Below are 23,494 nucleotides of genomic sequence, written 5' to 3'. Positions count from 1 at the left end.
CGTAATTCCGAGTCATTTTACTGACTTTGTTCTGTTCCATTTTAGCACCGCCACTACGCCCGCCGCGTCATATCTTATATCTTATTCTCGAGAGCAAACGCAAACGCAAACGCCTTTCCTCTTTATTCCTATTAATAATCCACGTATATATACACTACACTACCTACACTTAAATACCTAAATACCCTACCTAGATATTACACAATTATATCTTCCTTCCTTCCTTCTTCCTAACTATCCTTCCATCCGTCCATCTATCTATCTATACACTACATACCACAGCACACCAACAGACAGACAAGTAGCTAGCTAGCTACCTAGCTAGACAGATAGATACGACAGACAGAACAGCCATACGTTCCACTCCACTCCACACTCCACTCCACTCCACACAGCGACGTCGACGCTGACGTTGACGAAAAAAGTAGGTACGAAAGCAACTGCTAGCATGCTGGGTATTTCATAAATACACCTCCTCCCCAAACCTAGACAATAACCCTCCGCAACCCCCCCACACCACCCAGCACCCGCCCCCCCGTAACCGCGTCCCGCCCCACCCCACTCTCCCATTTCCCTTCCCTGCTTTCGCCTTCTCCTTCATCTTCCCATACATTCCCCCCCTCACCCCCACTCCCATTCCCGTTCCCATTTTCCCCACTGTCCCGCCCACCCACACCCACCCCTTCTCCACCAGGGGCTCGCGGGCCGCTCGCCCCAGACATAAACTCCTCCTGCAGCTCATGCACGCCCTCGACCCACCGGTGGATGCACGCGTAGCAGTACACGTATCCGTACGGCGAGGCCGTGGGCGTGACGATCGGGCGCACGCAGATGGGGCAGAGTGCGCTGCTAGCTGGGAGGGGGACTGTGAGGATGGGGCGGAGGGAGGTGGCTGCGTGGGGGGATTGGGGTGGTGGTGCAGCAGCAGAAGCAGCTTTTTCGTCGTGCTTGGTGCTAGGCTTGTGCTGGGGCTTGGTGTTTGGCGCGCGCACGACCGGCGGCGGCAGCTCCAGATCGGCAGCCGTTTGGCGGCTCAGCTGGCGCGCAAAGTCGCTCGCGTGCCACCACTCCAGAAACTTGAGCAGGAAGATGCTCGTCGGCAGCAGGACGCGCAGGCTGCCGAGCGCGCGCTGGCCGACTGTGCTGGCGAGGTTGCGGGGGCTGAGGAGCCCCGCGTTGGGCTGGCCTGGGCGGCCGGGCCTGCTGGACCGAGTTGAAGCTGAGGGTTTCGGTTGCGTCGCCAGCTCTATGGCGCGGTGGTCGGCGGCGTTGAGGCGCCGGATCCGCGTCCCGATCGCCCACATGAATGGGCTGTGGTATTTGGTGCCGTCAAACAGGTACGCGAGATTGAAGGCCAGCAGCGCGAAATAGTACGCCGCGTTGAGGCTCGGGTACACGCGGCGCAGGAACCAGAGGTAGAAGTCGCGCACCCGCGCCCTGAGCCCCGGCTGCTGCTCGTCGCGATGGAAGCGCCCGCCTTCGCCCAACACGGCCGCGTGCGCCGCATGCACCTCCCAGCCCTCGTCCAGCCGGCGCTTCAGCCACGGCAGCGCCACCAGCACCGCCAAGTTCTTCCAGACGTCCGCGCCGCGCCTCCGCAGCCGCAACGTCTCGCGCACGGCATCCGGGGCGCCCAGCTGCGCGCGCCGCGCCTCCCCGCCTCGGATCCGCAACACGCGCTCGCGCTTCAGGCCGTAGAAGTTCTCGGTGAAGCTGCCGCCGTAGGTGCGCAGGAAGTGGCGCTCCACCAGCAGCGAGACGAGGGCGTACGCTTCGTCGAACGAGTTTAGGATGGGCAGCAGGTACCGTGGGTGGCGGTGCGTCGCGAGTGCTAGCAGGTAGCGGAGTGAGGGCGGGAGCAGCGACGAGAGCTGTTGCTCTGACAGGATTTCTGGGCAAGTGCCGCGTTAGCTTGGTGGTGGAAAGGAATGGATGGAGGTACCAAAGAGCGAGGGCTTCAGCTCATCGAAGCCGGCTTGGCCGTTGGGCGGCATAAACTCCATGGTGTCATTGCTTGCTTTGGCTGGTGTTGATGCTGGGGACTGGCGACCTCTGCCCGATCACCGCGCGGGCCGAGGTAGCAGACGCCGACGCCGCGCGCACGTGATGGTCCCTGGATCAGCGAGAGAAAATCCCGGCGGCGTATCGATAAGCGTGCATTTGTGGATTTGCCGCCGCCAATGCTGCTCTTTCTCCGCATCTTCACCACCCGTTCATACAATGGCTTCCTCGATGGCTTCAGCCTGTCGCCGCTTTGCCTCCCTCGCCGCGCCATGTCGCCCACTGCCCGTCCGCTCTCTATTTCCCACGCCCCCGCACCGCCGCGCTCTGGCGACCTCTGTCCCGCGCCTCTCGGACCAGCTGTCGCGTGACGAGCTCGAAGACCCCTTTGACGAGTCTGTGGAGGAAGTAGACGAAACCCTCAAATCAAACGAGCCTGCCTCCGACACCTCGCTCGCCTCGATACCATGGTACCTGCAGCACGACCAAGCTCAGCAGCACGCCGTCAACGCCAGCCCCATTTCCGAGCGGCAGCGCCTGCCAGACCTCCCGGAGCACGCGCCGCCAATGCTCCAGCCCATGATGCAACACGCCTCGGTCGACCTCGGCATCGACGACATCACCCTGTTCGACCTGCGCCACCTCGACCCGCCCCCCGCCCTGGGCGCCAACCTGATCCAGCTGTTCGGCACCGCCCGCAGCGAGAAGCATCTGCACGTCTCGGCCGATAAGCTGTGCCGCTGGCTGCGCAGCCAGTACAAGCTCTCGCCGCACGCCGACGGGCTGCTGGGCCGCGGCGAGCTCAAGATCAAGCTGCGCCGCAAGGCCCGCAAGACGCGCATGCTGTCCAACGCCGGCGCGGCCGAGGGCAGCTTGGCGGCTGATGACGGCATCCGCACCGGCTGGATTTGCGTCAATGCTGGCCGGGTCGAGGCTGCCGAGTCGGCCAAGACGGAGGATGAGCCCGAGGGCGAGGGCTTTGTGGGCTTCGGCACGCGCTCGCACGGCGTCAACGTCGTCTTCCAGCTGTTCACAGAGGAGAAGCGGGCCGAGCTTGACCTCGAGGGGCTCTGGAACGGCGTCTTGAAGACAGACGCGCGCCGCAAGGAGGCAATGGCCGCGGGCATGGCGGTCAATGACCCGCACGGTCATGTCACGTACAACTCGAACGGAGCCGTCTTTGCCAACCAGTCCGTGGCGGCTGCGGATCCGCGAGCGCCGTTGCAGACTCGGGCTCTGCACTCGTCGTCACGTGCGACACGAAGAGATGGTATGAATATGGCGTTGCTAAGAGCTGGAGAGTACGGAGTGGCTAACGGATTGTTCAGAGTAGGAAAAGCGGGCAAGAGCATGAGCATGAGCATGAGCACGGAGGCGGAGGCGGCGACTGGGAAAACGGCCACCGAGCCTACGTCTACGGGTAATAACAACAAAAAATCGTATACGCCGGAGGAGCAATCAAAAACTTTTGCCAGCCTTTTTGCACAACTGGAGCAGATGACGCCGTCGGAGAAGATGGCGGCGCTGGGCAAAGGCGCGCAGACGCGCCCACGCGGCCACACGGCCTTCTTGAGACAATTCTACGCGCTGATGCCCCCGTCCCCGCTAATCCCGCACTACGACGCGCTGCTCCGGCTGTACGAGCACGCGCTGGCCCTCGCGCACCCGGGCTACCCGCTCCGCCTCGTCGCCGCCCTCTTCGACGAAATGCAAATCGCGAGCCTGCACATCCCGCGCCCCGTCTTCCTCGCCGGCCTGCGCCTGCTCTGCACCTCGCACTGCGTGGCCGACCCAGACCGCGACCAGCTGATCCTGGCGCTGCTCGAGGCTATGCGCAACCACGGGCAGGCAATCAAGACCGCAGACGTCCTGGTGCAAGTGCACGACGCGCTCAGCGCGCCGCAGCCCGCTCTCGACGCCGACACGCATAGCATCTCGGAGGCGGATCACGCCCGCGCCCGCCTCCTCGCCACCATCGAACTCGGCAACGTGCCCCTCTCCCGCCCGGCCTGGATCCGCCTCCTGAGCGCCGCGGCCACCGCCCGCGACCTCGCCGCCCTCTGGCACATCTGGAACAACATGCCGCTCGACGGCGTGACGGCGCGCGGGCCGGGGCTGTACGCGCTGGTGTTGCGCGCGCAGGCCGCCCACGGCGACATGGACGGCACGGTGCAGGCGCTGCGGCAGCTGGTGCCCGAGATGAAGCGCGAGGTCCCGCCTGTGCGCCTGGTCGGCGAGGTCGCGGACGCGGTAAGGCTGTGCTTGGGCGTTGTTGAGCCGGGCATTGAGCGCCTGGTGGGGAGGGGCGTAAGTAGTGGTGAGTGGGTGGAGCTTTGGCTGAGGTGTGTGGAGGAGGAGGAGAGGGAGGGCGCGTGGGAGGGCAGGTGGGGCCTTGGTTCGGGGAGGGGTGCGCGGGAGGGCCGGGAGATGCACGAGAGACGGCCGGAGGATGGGATTGGTGGCGCGGCGGGGGGTTGGTTGTAGTGAACGGTCTGATGTTGTCTGTAGCGTTCAGCGTAGTTAGTTAGCATCTGCCCACTTCAAGTGTCCCACACCGAAGGAAGGAAAGAAGCGGTCGGTCGGTCATGTTCTGTTGTCTTTTTATATCCTACCTAGGTACCTAAGCTAAGCTAAGCTAAGCTTTATCTCACATATGTTTATATATATATTTGTTTTATTATTTATTCATTTCCCCATCCATCTAATCCAGCAGCCCAGACCACGAAACCGGGCAGTGGCGCAGCACAGCCACATCTGGTGCATACCTACACTGTTTTGGTGGCTTGTCCTGCACAGCCACATCATTCTTTCTTTTCTCTCGCCACCGCCACAGCGCTGACGTCGCACTCGCGGCGTCGGCCCCGCGCGCGCTTAAAGAGCTGAGGTCCTCCACGCTGCTGCTGCTGTCTACACGACCTACCATCCTACCTACCAGCGCGCACACGCACAACTCGCACGCAAACCAAAGAAAAGCAGAGCAGAGAAAGGTACGTACGCAACCACACCCAACGAGCGAGCAAGCGCTGACTGACATGCCTTGCCTTGTCGCAGAAACAGCAACAGCACCAGTAAATCGCAAGCATACTCAGCATGCCTCTCCCGATGTACACGACACCAGCAGAGAAGGAGCCCTCGACGGCGGCGGTGACGGGCGAGTCTGTCACTACCAGTACGAATTCGAATACCACGGCGGCGGCGGGGCAGGGTGAAGGTGCCTCGACAGGCTCGGCACAGAAAAGCGAGGCGGAACTGGCGGCAGAGAAGCTGTATGAGGAGCGCATGGAGGAGGAGTATGCGAAGCGCGAGGGTGGTGCTTGAGAACCGCACAATAAACCAGTCAAAACCTCAGTAGTTATAGCAGTTTAATACAACCCCTCCCGCCTCCCCCACCACCACGCTACGCCTCACTCAGCGCCCTGGCCAGCACCTCCCCCGCCTTCCCCTCCAACACACCCGCAATCCCGCCCGCCAGCTCCCTCCCCCGCCCCCCCATCTTCGCCCACGTCTTCCTTACAATCCGCACGGCCTTCTCCTCGTCCACCTCCACCGCGCCACCGCCGCCAGCGACAAAGCCCGCGAACTGGTCGTCCAAGAAGACGAGGCAGGCGACGTCCTCGAGGATTTGCGCCTCGGCGTCGCCCGTGCGCAGCCCTTCTTTGCCTACCAGAGCCTGCACGCGCGCGCAGATGGCGGGTGCCAGCCCGGCCGTCGCGCAGTAGCTGCTTGCGAGCGCCCCCGCGCGCTTGCCCTGGCCTGTTCGCCACGAGAGGTAGCCGGCGCGTGTGGGTGGGTAGGACGACCGTGGGACTTCCCAGCGGCGGAGGTGCTGCGCGCGCACGGCCAGCTGGAGCGCTTCCGAGGGCGGTGCGGTGGCGGTTTCGGTGGCGCGTGTGCTCGCATGGCAGTCGTACGCCAGCACTGCCCCCGTGTGCAGCGCCAGGTAGCGCGTCATCTGGCGCGCGTAGTGCAGCTCGTAGGGCAGGGTTGTGCCGTCGGCGAGGGTGGTGAGGGTGGGGTCGTCGGCGTGGGCGGCGTCGATGAGGGAGAGGGCGTGGGCGAAGGGCGTGGTTTCTTCTTGTGGTGGTGCTTCTGGCGCTGCTGTGGATGGTGGGGTGGCCATTGTGTGCGTGTGCGTGTATGTCGGTTGTCGTGACACTCGTGCGGTCGTTCTTTCGTGGCTCGTCGTTGTAGTGGTGGTGTTGTTGTTGTTGAAGAAAGAGAGAGAGCGAGGGCGTCTTACTTACTTTCCGTGGCTAGCTACCTAGGTGCTCGGCGGCGGCATCAGATGCGGCGGCGTCGGCACGGCATCGGGCGGCATGCGATAAGGCAGCTACCTAGCGATAGCATGGAAGGATTTCTTCCATCCATCCTTCAACTCCGAAATGTGCCCGGTGGAACGATGGCCGATGTACGAGTGCTGTATTCGTAGGTACCTAGGTAGTTCGTTCGTGGTTGGTCGCGAGCGCGCGGGCTGCGGGTTCGACAACGCGCCAACGACGCGCGCGAACGAGGTCGACTCGTCCTGCCGTGTTCCGTTTTCCGCCTGTTCCACCACAGCGTCTCTTCCTTCTTCCGCCAACTCTAAACCCACCACTTCTTCTTCTTCTTCTTCTTCTTCTTCTTCGCAAAGCCACAAACACAAGCCATCTCCACGTTTCCATTGTCGTCCCGGCGTGGCGCCCCCCCCGGCTTAGCGTCGTCATCGCTCGGCAACTACTCTACGCCGCACGCTCGCGTTGCGCGCCTCGACCTAAGTGCCTAGCCACCTAGCACCTCGCGGGCTCGTCCAGCCAAACAACCTTACTCCAGGCAAGCTGGGATGACCACGCACGCAAACGCCAACGGCCGTTGCGACCAGTAGTCCGTCCGTCCGCGTGTGGTGATAGGCCCATGGGCCTGCGACCCGTTCCGTCTTGGCATTCCTTCCAGTTGCAAGGTTCCGCGTCCCAGCCTCGCGTGCTCACTTTGCTTATTTCTGAGTCTATTCCGACGTCGTCGTGGCTGCTGATGTTGCTTGCTTACGTACGTACATACGTGCTTACGTCTACTTGCGCCTTCTCTGTTATCTACATGCGCCGTTGCTTTTTATACTCATATGCTGCTGATCCCAAGCCTATGTATGTGCAGTGGCAAGCCTTTCCAAATTTCTCACTTCCTCCGTCTATGCAATCGTCGTCCTACCTTTTAGTTCCTGAACTTCCTCTTGATGTCCTCTTCGGAAAATCTCTTCGTCTTCGTCTTCAGCATCGCTGTCTTTTCTTCCAGCGTCATGCCAATCTGGTCGCCGATCGGCACCAGGCACTTGGCCAGGTGCATGTAGTCTTTCATCATCAGCCGCACGGTAATCATTATGTAGTCGATGTTGCGGAAGACCAGCGCATGCTCGGCCGCGTACTGCTCCTTCTGCTTGAGAAAGGCCACGGGGTGCTGGCGCCAGTGCCGCATGGGGTTCAGGTGGTGTGAGGTGTGGTAGCCGTCGTTGAAACAAAAGCGGTTGCTCTGCGGAGAAGCCGTTAGCATGGGTCCCGAAGCGCGGGGTCCCGAAAGCAACCTACGGCTACGTCGATCAGCGTGATGCTGGACCGGAAGTCAGAGTCGGGCTCCACCTCGTCGACGAACGCATGTTGGCCCCAGTTGCCGACCATGAGCCCGATCCGGAGCAGCACAAACGGTACCATGAAGACAAAGATAGCGGCCCGCGAGTTGATCAGAGAAGCCAGATACCACATGCCGAAAGTGGAAACCTCCCCGAGGCCTGCCTTCAACCCGGTCTTGTACTGGCCCTTGCGGATGAAGTACCCCGGCAGATCATACCAAACGAAAAAGAAGAAGCGGCCAATGTAATGCATCAGGTTCCAAATGTCGTCGCGCTGGTACCGGATCGTCGACGACAGGTCATCCGGGCCGTTGCCCTCGACGTGGTGGTGCCGCACGTGGTGATAGAAATACGTGTTCCACGTATGCCCGAACATGGGGTCCAGGATGTACGGGAAGTAGTTGTCGACGAACCAGAAGCGCTTGGCCAGCACGCCGCGCTGATGAATGTGCTGATGCATCATCAGATTGTACGTCCCGACGTAGTAACCCTGCATCACGCAGTGCAGCACGGCATGCAGCCAGGTGAAGTGGTGGAATAGGTAAAGCGCGCTGGGGATTGACGTCATGGCGTAGAGGAACAGGTGGTTGAGCATCACGACGTCCGTCTCGACACGGACGGCCTTGCGCGCCCAGCGCACGTACGGCTGGAAGACGTAGCGGTCCACCACGGCGGGCAGCTTAATATCCGGCGTGTCCCACAGGACGAAAATGGTGGGGTCGAAACTGGTGTGTTTCGGATCGTTCATGGCGTCCATGGCCGCGACGGCGCGACGGTCATGGTCGCTGCCGCCGGTGAAGGCGACGCCCGAGTCGACGGATTCCTGGCTCTTGCGGTTGCGCAGCTGGCCGCCGCGCTCGTCAACGGCCTCGCTCTCTTCGCTGCTCGACTCGGCTGCGGAAGGAGGCTCCTTTTCCGCCGTCGAGGCATCGCGCAGCAGGTTCTGCAGGACGAGCAGGTCCGAGCGGGTCAGCGCAGTGTCTATGTACGTATCCGGACTCATATTGGAATGCAGGTCGCCGGAATTAAGCGGCTATGGGTACGACGGCGGCGCAGGGGACTGATGATGGCAAGCAATTAGCTCCCGTTGATTGATATCCAGATCGGCCGCTATGCGAGCTCGGGACGGGAAGGTAATTTGACGGCGATGTACCCGAGGGCGGGAGCCAATTGAAGGGATTGCGAACGAATGGCGCGAGCAAAGAAACGTATGTACAAAAAAAACAAAGGTGCTATTTTCGTGGGATGGCAGGTGATGCCCGTCGGGGTAAGGGGGGGCGTAGTACTAGGGGGAGAATGGGCGGCTGCTTTCTTTACATTTTGTGCCCGCTTCCGGCTAGCTCCCGCACATGGCGCCTTGGCGAGGCCTCTCGGCTTTGGCTCGCGTGGAAGTCGAAACATCTCGCCTTCCCAAATCCCCTCACCCAATGTCGCTCGCTACCTATTGGCGACGCTCACGACAGTGTCCCTTTCATCGATGATCGGCCACGACTGCAATTGACGTACGTGCGAAGATGCGTGCTTGGTCCTGCGTCCGTAAGCGCGTCGACCGTTTGCGGCGGTCAAAAAGAATTTCAAGGCCCACCGCAGATCTAATATCCATCCGTGATCCATCCACGCCATCACAACGTGGCAAGTGGGCCAGCCCTGGGGGAAAGAAGGCGCAAGCGGGAGGGGGGTCGAACGTGCTTTGCGTGTCTCCGTACAATGGCACAATATCTTAAGGCCGCCCCGACGCGTCCAGAGCCGCTGGGCGTCATTTGATGGCAGCAAGCCATGGATTTATCCATCATACCCAGCTTCCATCCGACCGAAAGACGGGTCACCGGCACGCCGGCTCACGCGACTCGCGAAAGCTAGAAGATCCCTCGATTTCCAACGGGCTGAGAAGGAAAGGAGTGGCGGCTTGACGAGCCGCCATTGAGCATTCCTCCCAAACGGCAACCCCCCCTGAATGTTGGGCTGGAAGGCGAGCAAGAAGTGATCAATCTCAAACCCGCACACCTTGGCCGGCATCGTCGATCTGCCTATCACTCTGTCGCTTGCTCGACAAGGCTGCAGGGCCACTGGGCCAGGCGAGGAGGGTCGGAACGAATTGCGACTATGCAAACGACCTGAACCACCTCACACGTCGCGCGCCTTGGTGGGTGTCGTGGGTGGGTGCGGTCCGACCGTTTAAAGCCGGCCCGCTTCAAGGGGTCCGTCGCCCGTCGCTCTCGTACCACACGTATTCTAGCGAGGTGGACGGAAATGGAGAGGCGTCACTCCTGGTTCCCAACATGACGCCACTGACCTCGCGTGTCTCGGGGACGCAATTGCCCGCGTCCATAGGGTTTAACGAAGCCGAAGGATTCCGCTGTGTGAGTGTCCAAACTGTCGGGCAAAGCAAAAATCCTTCTCACAGTCGGCCGAGGGACAGCACAGACGTCCTATGCGCGCTACGATCTTCGCCTGGTGGTTGCGCCATACCTTTCGAAATTGGAGTCTGCCAAGGTAACAACGCCGTCATTACTTGGTTTGACGGAAGCTGCCGAGTAGGGTAGGATAACGGTGTGGCAGCAGCAGCCGCAAGACAAGAGTCAGGAGACGCCATGCGACTCAAGAGGTCACTCGAGTCGTTCGCTGCAAGAAGGCCTGCACCACTTGAAACCTGGGCTGACCGCAACTTCGCGATTGAAACGCTTCTACGTTGTAAAAAGATGAGTATGCTTATCGCTGGAAATGCCGTAAGGACGGTTCACCCAGCCCACTGGATCAAACCCCCAGCAGGAAAGCCCCAAGGCCATGCGTGCGATCACGGTGCGATCACGGGGATCCCGGTCCCCTGTCCCCGAGGGTCCGGGCAGCGGTTTGCTAGAGAATCCTAGTGGTCTTTTAGTCAATCTAGGCCCGATGGGTACTTGGTTCGGCAGTGATCGGCGGGCTTGATTACAGGTGATGACAATTCTCGCCGGCTGCCGGTCTGACGACTCAATGCTCTTACAAGCCACCTGACACAATCCTCGTCTTGCGGTCAGGTCGAGTAAGAAGCTCGCGTGCTGCTAACAAAACGGGACATGGCAACTGACTCAATGGATTGAATACCGTAGATCGGGGGACGCTTCGTACAATCTGATTGCGTGCCACTGGTAACACGGCTCCCCGGGACGAGGATTCCGACCAGGGCGCGGCCGGGGAGGTATTAGCAGCTACCTCCACGCGTGTTTCGGGGATCTTCAAGCACTCCGTAAGTAGTGGCAAGGCGACCCTTTCATTGCACTCCCGCCATCTCCTAAAATACCTATCCTGCGCTCGTGCCTACGTACGCAAATATCACTATCTCCTCCGCACTTTTGGCACTCCACTGTTCCACACTCTTTTTGCTCCCTGGTGCTGTCAAAAGCGGACCGGATCACATTCTTTTGCACCCCCAAGATGTCGACGCCGGCGAACCTGTACGAAGGTGAAAACTTGCAGCCATGGTCGATAGGAACAGTCGCCGCCGTCACCGTCTTGGCTTTTGTGTCGTGTGTGCTTCGCATGCTCGCAAGATGGGAACGGAAAACTCCCTTCGGTATTGACGACTGGCTGATCATGCTGTCGATGGTGAGTGAGGCATTTGCCGTTGTTGTCTTTCATATTGCTAACGTTAGTGGCTGTAGGGCTTGTACCTTGTCGTTGTGGGTTTCATCTATGGAAGTAAGGCTCTGCCGTCGCCTCGTTTGACTCGAGGACACCGCTAATGGTTTCGCAGTGGTTAATTATGGCATGGGGTTGCACGCCAACACGCTACCCATGACCGATGTGGTCATGATTGCGAAGGTACATTCTACTCGACCTTCATCTTGACGCCTCGAGTGCTCACGCTCTGTAATCAGTACCTGATGGTCGCCGAAGTCCTCTACGTCGTCAATCTGGCCATCACCAAACTTGCTCTCCTTTGCATGTACCACCGGTTGTTCCCCATCCGGGCCTACCGGATATGGGCCTACTGTATCGGCGCCTTCGTCATCGCCTGGGTCATCACCATCGTCTTCGTTTTCATCTTCCTTTGCGTTCCCGTCAAGAAGATGTGGTACCCCCAGGTGCCGGGGCACTGCGTAAACCAGGTCGCTACCTGGGTCGCCAACGCGGTTTCGACCATCGCCACCGACGTCGCCATTCTCGTTCTTCCTATGCCGCACGTGTGGAAGCTTCAGGTGGGACTTGTTCAGCGTGTCTCGCTCCTTGTCATTTTCAGCCTCGGTTTCTTGTAAGAAAGCACGCTCTTCGGTTGCACGTTTCTTCGGCTAACATGGATACAGCGTCGTCTTCGCTAGCGCTTACCGTACCTCTGTCCTCTTTGAGTACACTGCAGCTGACTCAAGCTGTGAGTTTTTCACCGGTATTCTACGCGTTTTAACACTTTTCTGACGGTCATTATCAGACACTTTGGCCAGAACGGTCGGCTGGACTGCCATTGAAATCTCGGCGGGTATTATTAGCGCGAACCTCCCGACGCTGCGGCCGTTGTTGAGGCTCGTCTGGGGCACGATTGCCAGCACGAGCGGATTCTCCAGGGGCGGCTCGACGGGCGCCGGGACCAAGCTGGGCGGGTCCAGTAACCTGACCAACAGCGCCTTCCACCGGCTGGATGACAACAACGGCTTGCGTCCACAGAACGACGGCAAGGTTTCCAGCCACATTAGGACGGCGGAGAAGGACAATGACTCGATAATGGGCGACGAGATTCCGCTTCACAACATCAAGGTGACGCGGGACACCAAATGGTCCAGTTCCGACATGGCTTAAGGGAAAGAAAATGGTAACGGTAGGGGGGGTGGGATTGGCGTCTTATTTTCTGTTCTTCTGATTCGAGTTGTATACCCTAATGTAAATATGGAAGGAAAAGGGCTTTGCACGCGCAAAGCTGTTTTACGCGGCTATTTGAAGCTGCTGGCAGAGGATTATAAAAAAAACCCTTCAAGACGACAGACACCCAGGTAGCGAGCAGCCGTGACCATGCGAGTCAAGACACAACGTTTAGAGTAGAATCCTTTGCGCTTGAATTTTCCGAATGTGGACTCGAGAAGCGTGTGCCGCAATAATATATGAATCGTATCCAGGAGCTCGCTCCGGAGCGGCGCGGGAGCAAGAGTCGTGGCGCAGGAAAGTATATATAAGGACGGCCGGGTTCCCCCTCTCCCCTCCCGCCGCCGTCTCGTCGAACCCCGCGCACACTCTCGCCTCGACCCGCCCGCGTCAGCAACACACGTCTTCCCCGCATGTCGAAGATGGCCTCTGGCAGGCCGGCGCCCATCACGTGCCTTGGGCGTCCCCTTCCCGAGGCCGACCTAGACCTACCGAGCTAGACCTTGGACCGAACTAGATCCTGCCTCGGCACGGCAAAGACGACACCCCCAATGACAGCGCATTAACTCATCATGGGAAAGAAAAAAGGAGCCGTCAAGCAAGAGGTTCAGGAGCATGGACACGGTGGCGCGGCATTAACAGGCACGACAGGGCAGGTCAAACACGTTGGCGCGGAGCGGGCAGGACGTAGCGTGGCTCGTTCGAAGGCGGCGTGAGGAGAGGATGCCGCATCGAGGGTTTTGGAGGCGTGTGGGAGCCTCGGCCCATGGGCAGAGTGGGTTGGCCTGACGGAAAGCCACGCGTGACGCCCCTGGGCCTAGCCGCCGGTCCCTGAGGCGGCCCACAGCTTTTGCACGCTTGACTCGCCCCCGCCACGTGCTGCCCCTGGGGCCTCGTTCGCGTGTGCCTTTCACAACCACGCAACGCGTCGGACCGCCGCTCGGACCCGGAAACGGCTATCTCATTGCTCTCTTTTGGCCTTTTAAAAGGGCCTCGCCTTGCCGCGGAATGATTGGGCTTTTGCGATTCAGCACCACCACTGCACAATCTCTCTCTCTCCCTCTCTCCATCTTTCCAATCTCTATCTCCAACAATGGCTGCCTCCAAGACGGTTCACGTGCCCCACCTGGGCGGCATCGAAGTGGGCTACGAGATGCCCTTCCCCTACGACGCGGCCAAGCCCACCGTCATCCTCGTCAACTCCATGTGCACGACGGCCAGCCTCTACCTGGAGCAGTTCAAGAGCGAGACGCTCAAGAGCCTCGTCAACCTGCTGGCCATTGAGCCCCTGGGCCACGGCCGCACCGTCAGCAAGTCCGAGCACTTCACCTACTGGGACTCGGCCGCCATGAACATCCAGGTCATGGACGCTCTGGGGATCAAGAAGGCTTTTGCCCTCGGCACCAGCCAGGGCGGCTGGGTCGTCGCCCGCATGGCGCTGCTCGCCCCCGAGAGGGTACGTTAATTAGTGGTGGAGGCGAAGGCCCCATTGTGTTGGGGTATTTTGTGGGGAAAGGCCGTGGCGGACACGGTTCACAATACACATATGCAACAGGCTGGCTGACTCGTGCACGCAACAGATCGAAGGCATCATGCCCCTCGGCACGTCGATGGACTACGAGTCGTCGTACTCGCGCACCAAGCGCTGCTGGGAGCCGACGTCGATTCTGGCGCCGTTTGCGGAGAAGTGGACGAGCGCCACGCCCACGCACGACTGGCTCGTCGACGACGTCTGGTGCGGCATGGTCGCCTCCATTGGCTTCGGCGAGGAGGCCACCGAGGACCTCACCAAGTTCTGGATCAACACCCTCAAGGACGTCTACAAGGGCGATGTTGGCCGCATGAAGGCCCGCATGGCGGTCATCTGCCTGCTTACGAGGGATGGCCTGCTTATGCGCGTCGGCGATATCAGGTGCCCCGTCTACTGGCTCCAGGTATGTCGTCAACGAACCTCTTCCCCCCTCTCTTTCTTTCGTCTGTTTGCTGACATGATTCCACCCCAGGGTACCAAGGACGTCCCCTTCGGCACCGAGCTGCCCAAGGAGCACATCAAGCTCTTCACCCGCTCCCCCGAAGCCCGCCTCGAGTTCATCGAGGGCGGCAACCACTACCTCAACGCCACCCACCCCAAGGAGGTCGAGTCCTTCCTCGTCGAGATGGTCCGCAAGTACCACCGCGCGTAAACTTTGAGCCTGTGTTGCTTGCCTACGTAGCTTGTCTACGTACTACTACATAACTACTACCCCCACGAGATACCTACGCCGCCACCTCCCTCTACCACTACCACTACTACCACGATGATGACCTGGAATATGGCTTCATTGCTTAGGTCGGCTTGTAATAGATTATAAAAAAGAAAATGAAATTATGAGTCTGTTTGCTGCTCTACATTTACTGCTGCTTTGGGCTTGGCTTTGTGCGTGTGGCTGACTGCTGTGCTGCTGTGTAGGTGTTTGATTTCATTTGTTTGCTTGTTTGTTGTACTGATGTTTGCGCGGGGCGACGCGTGCGTCTCTGCTTCCTTCCGTTTTCTTGTCTTTGGTCTTTAGCACAAGCTTTCTCTAATCCGCTCCGCACTCCCACTGCACCTTTCATTAAGCACAAAACCTTACGTTGTATTCAAAAGCTAAGTACCTAACTACCACCCTACCACCATCTCCTCCTCCTCCAACTCAATTCTCCCTCTCCCCCTCACTTCACTTCACCCCGTCGTCCTACACCCCACTAGAAGACGCGCACGACGCGGCGGATGCGGCGCCTGCCGAGGCCCTCGTCGTCAGGGTTGGTCTCGTCGGGGGGCTGGAAGCCTTGGTTTTCAGAGTCGTCGGGGTTGGTGTCCTCGGGCGCAGGCGTTACCGCGGGCTCGTCAGGCTCTTCCTCGACGTCGGGCTCGTCGTCGGGGTTCTCGGGCTCAAGCTCCGGCTCATCCACAGGCGCGTCAATTGGCTCGGTTTCCTCGGGGTCTTCTTGGCGCTTGAGAAGGCCGTCGTCGTCGGGCTCGTTATCCTCGGGCTCGTCGTCCTCGTCGTCGGGGTTGTCCTCGGGCGCGGGCGTTACCTCGGGCTCCTCAGGCTCGTCAGGCTCAGGCTCCTCAGTTTCCTCGGGATCCTCGGGGTCTTGGCGCTTGGTGTGCTTCTTGCCCTTGTCGTCGGTCTTCTTGGGCTTGTCGTCCTTGGTCGTCGTGGCGGTTGGCTTGTCCTTGCCCTTATCCTTGCCCTTGTCCTTGCCCTTGTCCTTGTCCTTGTCCTTGTCCTTGTCGTCCCAAGAATCGGTTTTCTTGGGGTCGTTCTTGTCACCGGCCCAAGACGCGTGGTTGTAGTCGCCCCACGTACTGGTGGGCTTGTACTTGCCGTCCCATTTGTGCTTGTCGTCCCACGAGGCCGTGGCTTTGTGCTTGTCGTCCCATGAGGTGGTGGTGGTGGTGGTGGGCGTGGGCTTGTGTTCGTCGAGGGGCGCGGCGGCCGCTAGGCCCGCTGCTAGCCCGAGGAGGTAGATGTACTTCATTGTTGGAGAGGATGGGGGCTGGCTGTTCGGGAAGACAATATGTGCGGTGCGTGGCCGAGTGGTTGACCTGGTTTGGAAATCTTTCTTCTGGCTCTTCGTCCTCTTATTTATGCTTTTTCTGCTCCTGCTCCCGCGTCATCGTGCCTGCCCAGCCTGGCCCTGGGCTCCGTTCCCGGCAGCCATGTACTCAACACACACATCATCACTGATCAGCGGTATGCTGCTCTGTCGTGCGTAGGTGTCTTGTTTGTCTGTAGAGTAAGCTTACGTCGAGGCAGTGTCTGCGAGGGCGATTGCATTCTGGAATCTTGGCTCTGGAGCCGGTCAGTGGAAGAGTGACGAGCCCCGAGTAATCGGAGGCGTTTCAGGCGTCGATGTTTGGTGCCTGCCATCATCGTTGATGAGATGGCGGGCAGAGGGTTATACGGCGCTACTCGTCCCCGCATTTCAAGTCTGGTACCAAGGGATGGCCGTGTTAAGATTACAGTCGTTGTTGCTTTTAGCTTCTCGCTTGGCAGGTGGCATGTTCCGAGTATGTTGGAATTTGTGAGGTCGGTGGAGGGTTGTAGTACGCAAATTACCTAGTTTGGTGTCGATCTTTTATCATAGCGCAGAAATTAACTATATTTAGTATAGGCCTTCTGTATAGAGTGCCCTGTCTCTAAACCTCTATCTGTTCAATTAGGTATTATGCAATACGCGCCATATCTCACATCATTAAATGCCGCAGTAGCGACCTCCCTTGTCAGATTTTACGCTGGCTGATCATGGTGCGGGGGGGGCTTCCAGAACCTCGAACCCTTGCTTGGCAACCCATAGCAGCGGGTGCGGGGAACCCGAGGGACAGGCACGCCAAACCTCGTCCCGTCGCGCCGATCCTGCATTGCTTTGGTTGGTCCGTCTTTCCCAGATCGGAAAAACGCGAGCATGCGGAGGGGTACGGAGTCGAAACGAATCCATCTTGTCGGTACGCGCCCCGCTGCTCCGCCGTTGTTGGTCTGTCGTTATGCGTTCCGTCCCCGCGGAGCCGGTTGTTGGTGCGCGCGCGCCCTGCTCTGCTGCTGTTGCGGGGATCGGCTTGGCGCCGCATGCTGGCGTCTGGTTGGGGCGCCCTTAGTTGAAGAGCTATTGCAGGGGTTTGCGAGGGTTGCGATGGGTTTGCGGGGAGGTCAGTAGTGGTGGAGGGTGGATTTTAGGGTCGAATTAGAAGTGCTTTATAGAGATGAATGATTGTTTGTGTATTTTGTGTATGGAGTCGTTGCTTTGGATTTTAGTAGTTTATTTTGTATAGGTGTAAGATAAGCGATAGTACGTTTGCAGGTTGCTTAAGGCCTCAAACAAAGTTTTTAGCTTCTTTCGCGATGTTTAAGTTTCTTGAAATTAAGGTGCTGTTTAACTTTAGTTGAGAATATCCGGGCGTTCTTCAAACAGTGAAGTATTTTTGGCTAGAAAGTTGACCCGAGACTACCAGCATCATCCTATGCATGGAAAGGAAGTAGAAGCCTATTAAAGACTCCCTTTATTGGGTAAACTCTTTAAATTGTTATAATGTATTGGTTAGTAGCAGGGTGATTTAAATAAAATACTTACTGTTACGTACTTCGAGGTTCGCGGAAGAGTTCACGGGTCTAAGAAGTACTTGGCTCTGTCCAACCATTTTATTACACAAAACTATATTGCAAAAAGCCTCGGTAGTAGGGACAATAGGGTTCCGGAGATAGGGATTTTAACTTAAGAATATTTGGATATTAGTTAAATTATTAAGCAGACCCTTGTACTTGCAATGTTATTTCGTCCAAATGCAACCCGGAGGCATTTAAAGGAGAAAGTTGAACTAAAAGCTATAAGACTACGACCGTCCTTAAACCTTTTTGCGAACACAATGATCTCTTCTCGCAAGTTCCGTCAAAATCGTCTTTAAATATACACAAATTTCGCAATGTTTGGATTTATTATATTTATCATATTACAGAATATGTTCGCTACACGATGAAGTTTTTCTCATAACTTATATCCAAAACCAATGCGATTCAAGCCCTGAAGCTGTGGAAAATTTAAGCGACAGCGGAAGTGACGGGGACGGTGAAGGTCTTGGAAGAGCAAGTGTTGCTGCCAACAGTGGTAGTCTTGCAGTCGAGGTCGAAAGCAGAGTTACCCATGACATAGGTAGCCTCGCCAACGGTCTGCTTGAGCGAGATAGCTTTGGGTAAAAATTAGCATACACTGATCGATTAAACGAGTTAACTGCAAGCAAAAACTCACATCTCTCGTCCTCGCCAATCTCGAAGCTGACGGCAGAGTTGCCGCACTGGGCCTTGTTCAAGGGATCTTTGTTGTTGTCGAGCGTGCAGTGCGTCGCCTCGCTGTCCTTGGAGTACTGGACGTCGAAGTTGAAGACGCGGTGGCTGGCCGAGGGAGGGATGTTCAGGCCCAGGTTGCTGACGGTCCAGTAGCCCATACCCTGGTCGGGGCTGTTAATGGCGGCTGCGGTGGCAACGGCCACGATGGAAGAGATGATGGCAAAGGCGCGCATGTTGTTGGTTTGGAATGAGGTGTGTTGGTTGATGTCGAGGTGGAAGTTGAGGCTTTGGTGCGGATGTTCATTTTATGGGTGCTTTGTCGAGGCATATATATACAGGAGTGTCTGGGTAGTACAGCATCGTGATACGAGATGCCAAGAGCAGCTTGCTTAACGTCACTGTGCTGCTGCTGCCGGTTGTTTGAGGATACTATTTTTAGAAGCGGGTACGTGCGCTATACGAACTATCCGGGTATTTAGCGGTCGGAATGCGACGGGCTCGACCTCAACAACCTAACGTGCCGGAGAGGCAGTGAAATGCGAGTATTCGCCAACTTTACGTGCGATTTTATCTGAAGTGTAAGAATTGTGGTGGCGTTACTTTCCTACTATATTGTAAATTAAACCAATCAGATCGCTGTTACAGTAAGCTTGCAGTCAACACCCACAGAGGTGGTTAGTAGCGTGTGCTGAGCAATCCACATCAATCTCTTATTGAGCGGATTTATCAAGGACGTGGGCAGATATCAACACGATATTCGATGTCCGACAGCTCGTACAATGAAGCTATGGCAATTTAACGGGGCCTTTCGAGCGCGGAACATCCAGCGATTGGTTGCTCTAGGGCTTTGTCAACGGCCGTTACCTATTCTAGATCATCTCCTACTCGTAGATTCCGATGGATTACCCCTGGGTTTGGGAGTCGGATACGTCTCCGGATTCGTATGTTCGCCTCCATTGCCAATCTTGGATCGAGCGATTGACCTGCGTCATCCCCGCATTTTAGGGAATCACTGCTCGTGTTCCCATCGGTCTAACCGGATACAGAAGGCCCTTGCATCACATAGTGAAGTCTAGAAGCGTCGCAGAAAAGACCTCCAATCAGATGAGGAATTGCAAGTTTTTGTTCATGCGCTCTTCATGCAACCGTGACAGCAGCTAAAAAGAAAACTTAAGCACCAACAGCATTGGACAGCTGGGCTGCAAATCTGCGCTGCAACGTGCGATCATGCTTGAGAAGAATACTGGCTGAACCTGACGGAATGGCCGTTCTCCAGTTTGATGCGACGTTTACATTTGAATTCACTGCTCGCCAGGAACACTTTCGACCATTAAAATAGCGCAAGATACTGCACGAAGTTAAAGTTATAGAAAAGTTATAGAGTCTTGCTATACATAAAATCCACCACATTTTTTATCTAGAAAGTTTCAAAGCATCTAAAGGCAAGCCATGTACTCAGTGTTGTAATTTAATTATAACAAAAAAACAACATGCCAGCTACATAGCTTACTTACACAGCATTTGTAGCGTCTCGGTCGCGAAGGAGGTAGCAAATAAGAAAGCTAAGAAGAGGATTAGATTAAGTCGGCCGCTAAAACTTAGTTATTTAGCTAAACATAGTATAATTGGAATTAAAGGAGTAACAATTTCCTACACGAATTAATACTAAACACTACAGCATAAGCAGTAAACACAGACGAACAGTCACAAGGCAAAAATTCCCTATAATAGCGTAAAGATTAACTATTCTAGCTCCTAATGTCCGTCACCGTGAAACGAGATTTACCGGGAAGCAAGATCGCGGTACTTATACAGAGGAGAAGAAGAGACCTAGCTACGATATATAGAGTCTATATATACTTTTAGACCTTTGCATCCATACCTTAGACTCGGGATATAAGCTAGATAAGGAGTGCTCTATAGGGACTACTTATATTATCCCCTATCTCGCTAGATAGTAGATCTTAGTTCTCAGTAACGGACGTTATACAACTATTTTATTTAAAAGGTATTATAGAAGTTTTCATTTAAAGCTAAGTTTGACGTAATTGGAACAAGATCTGCCGTTAATCTTACTATATAGTACGGCCTGTCCGAAGGGTCGTCTTCGTAAATAAGACCTTTTATAGGAGTCCATTCTAAAGAAACTTACGTGCATATAGTGTAACGATCAGCACTTATTTTAAATTGCAATCACGAGGTAATTGTTTCCAGCATTGGTGCAATAAATTGATTGGCTGTAGACTAGAAAACATGTTCCCGGTTCCGTTCAGCATGCTTTTACACAATCAATCGTTGCGTTTTCTGATCCACCGGTCCAAAACACCCACCTGCTCCCGCCTGCTAGCTGCTGTAAGCTTCACTACTCCTAGCAGACCCATTCCTTCGTAGTAGCGCATCCGAGGTTCTGCGGGTCCCAGGCGCAGTGGTGGTTGTAGGAGCCGTCGCCATTGTAAACAGCGAAGTCGTTGGTGCCGCAGCCCTTGAACATGTAGGTATACCCATTGCGGAGCGTGAACTTCTTGTCGCAGAGCCATTCGTGTGATTTGGCGATGTTGACGTGGTCGCTGCACTGGTTGTCGCCTTCGATCCATGCCGAGTGGTAGATAACTGAGTTCTGGATGATGTTGCCTTTCGCGATTGCGGCGGCGGCAATGCTCGCTTGCATGCCGAGGAGAGTAGAGGTAATGGTTGCGAGTCTCATTGTGGGTTTTTTGGCTGTGGGGTGTTAGAAGACTGAATGACAGCAAGTGAAGGTGCGGTATTACCAAAAGTTGGTGGTTGAAGGTTGAGTGTAAGAGATTTGTAGATTGATGTTGTAGCTGCTGTTTACTTTAGAGAACATTTTGCTGTGCTTTTATATCTCTTCCAAACGCTCAATTGGGAATTCTTTCTTTTCAGCTGAAAAGCTTTTGGTTTAGCTGATAAAAAGCAAACCTGCACCCCTTGTCTGTTTATTATCGCCAAGCACACAGCTCTAGTATCAAGAGGATTCCGCCGCTTCCGCGTGAATTATGGATAGATATTATGAGCCAACCGTTTAAGCCACTGACTGCCTCTTACTTTTAAGGAAATCTGTTGACAAATATTGTTAGGGCGAACAATAAAAAAGAAATGTAGATATCCTTCACGTTAATGTAGAGCTTGCAAATAGTTAGACAGGACTTTACTCTATTTTTCCGGGCTCTACAAAGTGCTCTTATATTATACTATACAGCATATTCTGCCTATTTACTATCTATACGCTGCTTAATTACAGATAGCTGTTGCTCCCATCAGACATCAATTCGGGATGCAACATGCAGTTACGTAAATATAGGCCAGTTACCCCACCCAGCCACCAAGGAATATGCAAGCATGACAATAAACCCGAGTTCAGATTCGTATCCAAAGCGGCAACTACAAAGTGGGCCATGAAGCCTACCTCAGTGAAGTTGGTGGCGCATTTGTATGCGCATCAGCCCTCGTTTCGGTGAACGAGGCTGAGGAAAACAAGCGAATACGAGCCTACGAGCCCTTCGACCCCTCTTTTCGGGTTGTGCTTTCTCGTCCAAGCATGAATATGGTCTTTTTACTCCAGGGATCATGTTTATATCTTTAATAGCGCTTACGTGGAACCAAGAAATAATCATAGAAATAGGCATGTTTAAGAATGCAAGTTTAGGTTGTATCAAATTCCACTAGCTCATATACAATAGTAATGATGAGTGCTTCACTAAGAGGTAGAGGAATCCGCATGTTTGAACGGAAATCGACAACGTGACGGCGGTTAATTGAGTGTAATTTCCTCGAAAAAGTAATACAAGCTGCCAAAGAAGCAGAAACCTGAGAGTAGAGAGTAACATAACAACCCACCCGCACCAACCCAGCACACGACAAGCCCACACTCCCAACACTAACGCCCCGCCCTCTCAAACACGCCCACAGTATGATCCCACACCTTAGCCGGGGCGCCCTGCGCCCTCCACGCCTCCAACACCCGCTCCTTCGTGACCGTCTCGCCCTTCTCCCGCACAAGATACACGCCATTCCCCTTCAGGGTGGACTGCATAGCCTCCGCGACCGCCGTGCCAGCCTGGATCTCCTCGGCCGACGGATACAGCTCGCTCGTCGCATGGAAGGCCTGGCGCTGCCCCGACTCCTCCGCCGAAAACGCCAGCAGCCGGAACAGCGGCAGAATCGCCCACTTGAGCGCGCGCAGCACCGCGCCCAGCAGCCCGGGCTTCGCGTCGATGAAGTTGGGCATGATGTCCGTCGCGACGAGGCCGGGGAAGACGTGCAGGAAGCTCACGTGCGGCGCGGTCTGCGCCAGGTGCTCCAACGCCAGCGTGTGCATCGCGGTCGCCTGGTCCAGCACGTTTTGGAAGCTGTAGTGCGACCGCAGCTCCGGGTCCGAGAGGAACAGCGCTTTTTCTTGGCCTCCGGCTAGTACGCTCACGACGCGCGGGCGCGCGCTGCGCTGCAGCAGCGGCAGGAGGTTGGACAGGAACCGCATCCGCGAGTAGTAGCATACGGCGAGGCATTCGTCGATGCCTTCTTCCGTGGCTGGGATGGGTCAGTCAATCAGTCAAACAAGGCCTCTTCAGCGATAAAACATACCCTTCGGCACGCCCGTAGGCAGCGCGCCCTGGCTCATAACCAACAAATCGAGGTGACCCTCCTCCTTCTTAACCTCCTCACACACGGCATCCACATCCCGCAACAGCGAAACCTGCGCCTCAATAAACCGCACCGTCGCCCCCGGATTCAGCGTCTGGAGCTTCTCCAGCTCCGCCGCAAACTTCGCCCGCGACCGCCCCACGACGTAGAAGCGCGGCGCCTCGAGCCCCTTGACCAGCTCCGACAGCGTCTTCAAGCCTATCCCCCGAGTCGCGCCCACAAACACGCCGACGAGCCCCGCTGCCGCGCCCGTCTTCAGCGCGCTGTTGTGCGAGCGCACGGCTTGCAGCGTCACCATGGTGTTGGTTCGGGAGGGTGCGGGGTTCGCGATGCCGGGCGCTAGCTGATTGGTGTTAAATTATGGGTGACTTGTCGATGCGCTTTTGAAGCAGTAATCCGTAGGTCGCGACGCGCAAGACGGCGTGCGGTTGTCGCTGCTTTTAAGCTTGGCTTATGACTATGACTGATAATGTACGCAGGGTCTAGACTGCCCTAAAATGGCTAGCTTTGCGAGCACGGCATCTCGCTCTATTCCTACGCGGGCCAACTCTCGCTGTTAGGTGCCTTATGTCCGATTTCTTGCCGCGAATCGTAGTTGAATGAC

At 56.4% G+C, this 23,494-nt stretch overlaps 13 protein-coding genes across 13 annotated transcripts; 6 read left to right on the top strand and 7 right to left on the bottom strand.

Annotated features, from left to right (window-relative positions):
- Positions 1-127: 127 nt before the first annotated feature.
- Positions 128-2,039, bottom strand: K452DRAFT_317040 (uncharacterized protein). Its single transcript, XM_033544025.1, has 2 exons — positions 1,943-2,039; positions 128-1,891 (listed from the first exon to the last, which is right to left on the bottom strand). Exons 1-2 carry the CDS (start codon positions 2,001-2,003, stop codon positions 486-488), a joined length of 1,467 nt encoding a protein of 488 aa, XP_033399267.1. The 5' UTR covers positions 2,004-2,039; the 3' UTR covers positions 128-485.
- Positions 2,040-2,217: 178 nt separating this feature from the next.
- On the top strand, positions 2,218-4,697 carry K452DRAFT_285600 (uncharacterized protein). Its single transcript, XM_033540140.1, has one exon. The coding sequence runs from the start codon at positions 2,233-2,235 to the stop codon at positions 4,483-4,485; it is 2,253 nt and encodes a 750-aa protein (XP_033399266.1). The 5' UTR covers positions 2,218-2,232; the 3' UTR covers positions 4,486-4,697.
- K452DRAFT_159273 (uncharacterized protein) lies at positions 4,571-4,883 on the top strand. The gene has a single exon (XM_033535647.1). The coding sequence runs from the start codon at positions 4,655-4,657 to the stop codon at positions 4,838-4,840; it is 186 nt and encodes a 61-aa protein (XP_033399265.1). The 5' UTR covers positions 4,571-4,654; the 3' UTR covers positions 4,841-4,883.
- Positions 4,884-5,410: 527 nt separating this feature from the next.
- Positions 5,411-6,070, bottom strand: K452DRAFT_193430 (uncharacterized protein; the record flags this gene model as incomplete). Its single annotated transcript, XM_033535883.1, has 1 exon — positions 5,411-6,070. A coding segment is annotated over one exon (660 nt), but the record flags the coding sequence as incomplete, so codon positions are not given.
- A 925-nt stretch (positions 6,071-6,995) lies between these two features.
- Positions 6,996-8,600, bottom strand: K452DRAFT_246719 (uncharacterized protein; the record flags this gene model as incomplete). The annotated part of the gene is made up of 3 exons (XM_033538028.1): positions 6,996-7,500; positions 7,557-8,382; positions 8,488-8,600. The coding sequence occupies 3 exons, from the start codon at positions 8,598-8,600 to the stop codon at positions 7,186-7,188; spliced, it is 1,254 nt and encodes a 417-aa protein (XP_033399263.1). The 3' UTR covers positions 6,996-7,185.
- A 121-nt stretch (positions 8,601-8,721) lies between these two features.
- Positions 8,722-9,286, top strand: K452DRAFT_159196 (uncharacterized protein). The gene has a single exon (XM_033535645.1). It carries the CDS (start codon positions 8,843-8,845, stop codon positions 9,191-9,193), a length of 351 nt encoding a protein of 116 aa, XP_033399262.1. The 5' UTR covers positions 8,722-8,842; the 3' UTR covers positions 9,194-9,286.
- Positions 9,287-9,876: 590 nt separating this feature from the next.
- Positions 9,877-10,534, top strand: K452DRAFT_357217 (uncharacterized protein; the record flags this gene model as incomplete). Its single annotated transcript, XM_033546102.1, is given in 4 exon segments — positions 9,877-9,957; positions 10,022-10,090; positions 10,141-10,323; positions 10,343-10,534. 4 exon segments carry the CDS (start codon positions 9,877-9,879, stop codon positions 10,523-10,525), a joined length of 516 nt encoding a protein of 171 aa, XP_033399261.1. The 3' UTR covers positions 10,526-10,534.
- An 80-nt stretch (positions 10,535-10,614) lies between these two features.
- On the top strand, positions 10,615-12,610 carry K452DRAFT_267694 (uncharacterized protein). The gene is made up of 6 exons (XM_033538854.1): positions 10,615-11,182; positions 11,239-11,275; positions 11,331-11,398; positions 11,455-11,828; positions 11,881-11,945; positions 12,003-12,610. Exons 1-6 carry the CDS (start codon positions 11,012-11,014, stop codon positions 12,365-12,367), a joined length of 1,080 nt encoding a protein of 359 aa, XP_033399260.1. The 5' UTR covers positions 10,615-11,011; the 3' UTR covers positions 12,368-12,610.
- A 910-nt stretch (positions 12,611-13,520) lies between these two features.
- K452DRAFT_224678 (uncharacterized protein) lies at positions 13,521-14,610 on the top strand (the record flags this gene model as incomplete). The annotated part of the gene is made up of 3 exons (XM_033536703.1): positions 13,521-13,883; positions 14,008-14,361; positions 14,431-14,610. The coding sequence occupies 3 exons, from the start codon at positions 13,521-13,523 to the stop codon at positions 14,608-14,610; spliced, it is 897 nt and encodes a 298-aa protein (XP_033399259.1).
- A 541-nt stretch (positions 14,611-15,151) lies between these two features.
- K452DRAFT_306949 (uncharacterized protein) lies at positions 15,152-15,931 on the bottom strand (the record flags this gene model as incomplete). The annotated part of the gene is made up of 1 exon (XM_033543032.1): positions 15,152-15,931. The coding sequence occupies one exon, from the start codon at positions 15,929-15,931 to the stop codon at positions 15,152-15,154; it is 780 nt and encodes a 259-aa protein (XP_033399258.1).
- A 1,813-nt stretch (positions 15,932-17,744) lies between these two features.
- On the bottom strand, positions 17,745-18,519 carry K452DRAFT_317034 (uncharacterized protein). Its single transcript, XM_033544024.1, has 2 exons — positions 18,194-18,519; positions 17,745-18,131 (listed from the first exon to the last, which is right to left on the bottom strand). The coding sequence occupies exons 1-2, from the start codon at positions 18,462-18,464 to the stop codon at positions 17,986-17,988; spliced, it is 417 nt and encodes a 138-aa protein (XP_033399257.1). The 5' UTR covers positions 18,465-18,519; the 3' UTR covers positions 17,745-17,985.
- Positions 18,520-20,452: 1,933 nt separating this feature from the next.
- Positions 20,453-21,030, bottom strand: K452DRAFT_357213 (uncharacterized protein). Its single transcript, XM_033546101.1, has 2 exons — positions 21,000-21,030; positions 20,453-20,949 (listed from the first exon to the last, which is right to left on the bottom strand). Exon 2 carries the CDS (start codon positions 20,933-20,935, stop codon positions 20,600-20,602), a length of 336 nt encoding a protein of 111 aa, XP_033399256.1. The 5' UTR covers positions 20,936-20,949; positions 21,000-21,030; the 3' UTR covers positions 20,453-20,599.
- An 864-nt stretch (positions 21,031-21,894) lies between these two features.
- K452DRAFT_357212 (uncharacterized protein) lies at positions 21,895-23,295 on the bottom strand. The gene is made up of 2 exons (XM_033546100.1): positions 22,831-23,295; positions 21,895-22,776 (listed from the first exon to the last, which is right to left on the bottom strand). The coding sequence occupies exons 1-2, from the start codon at positions 23,186-23,188 to the stop codon at positions 22,127-22,129; spliced, it is 1,008 nt and encodes a 335-aa protein (XP_033399255.1). The 5' UTR covers positions 23,189-23,295; the 3' UTR covers positions 21,895-22,126.
- Between the last annotated feature and the right edge of the window lie 199 nt (positions 23,296-23,494).

This window comes from Aplosporella prunicola (assembly GCF_010093885.1).
Source record: "Aplosporella prunicola CBS 121167 unplaced genomic scaffold K452scaffold_8, whole genome shotgun sequence".
In the NCBI taxonomy this organism is placed as follows: domain Eukaryota; kingdom Fungi; phylum Ascomycota; class Dothideomycetes; order Botryosphaeriales; family Aplosporellaceae; genus Aplosporella; species Aplosporella prunicola.
This window is presented reverse-complemented; position numbering and strand designations above follow the sequence as displayed.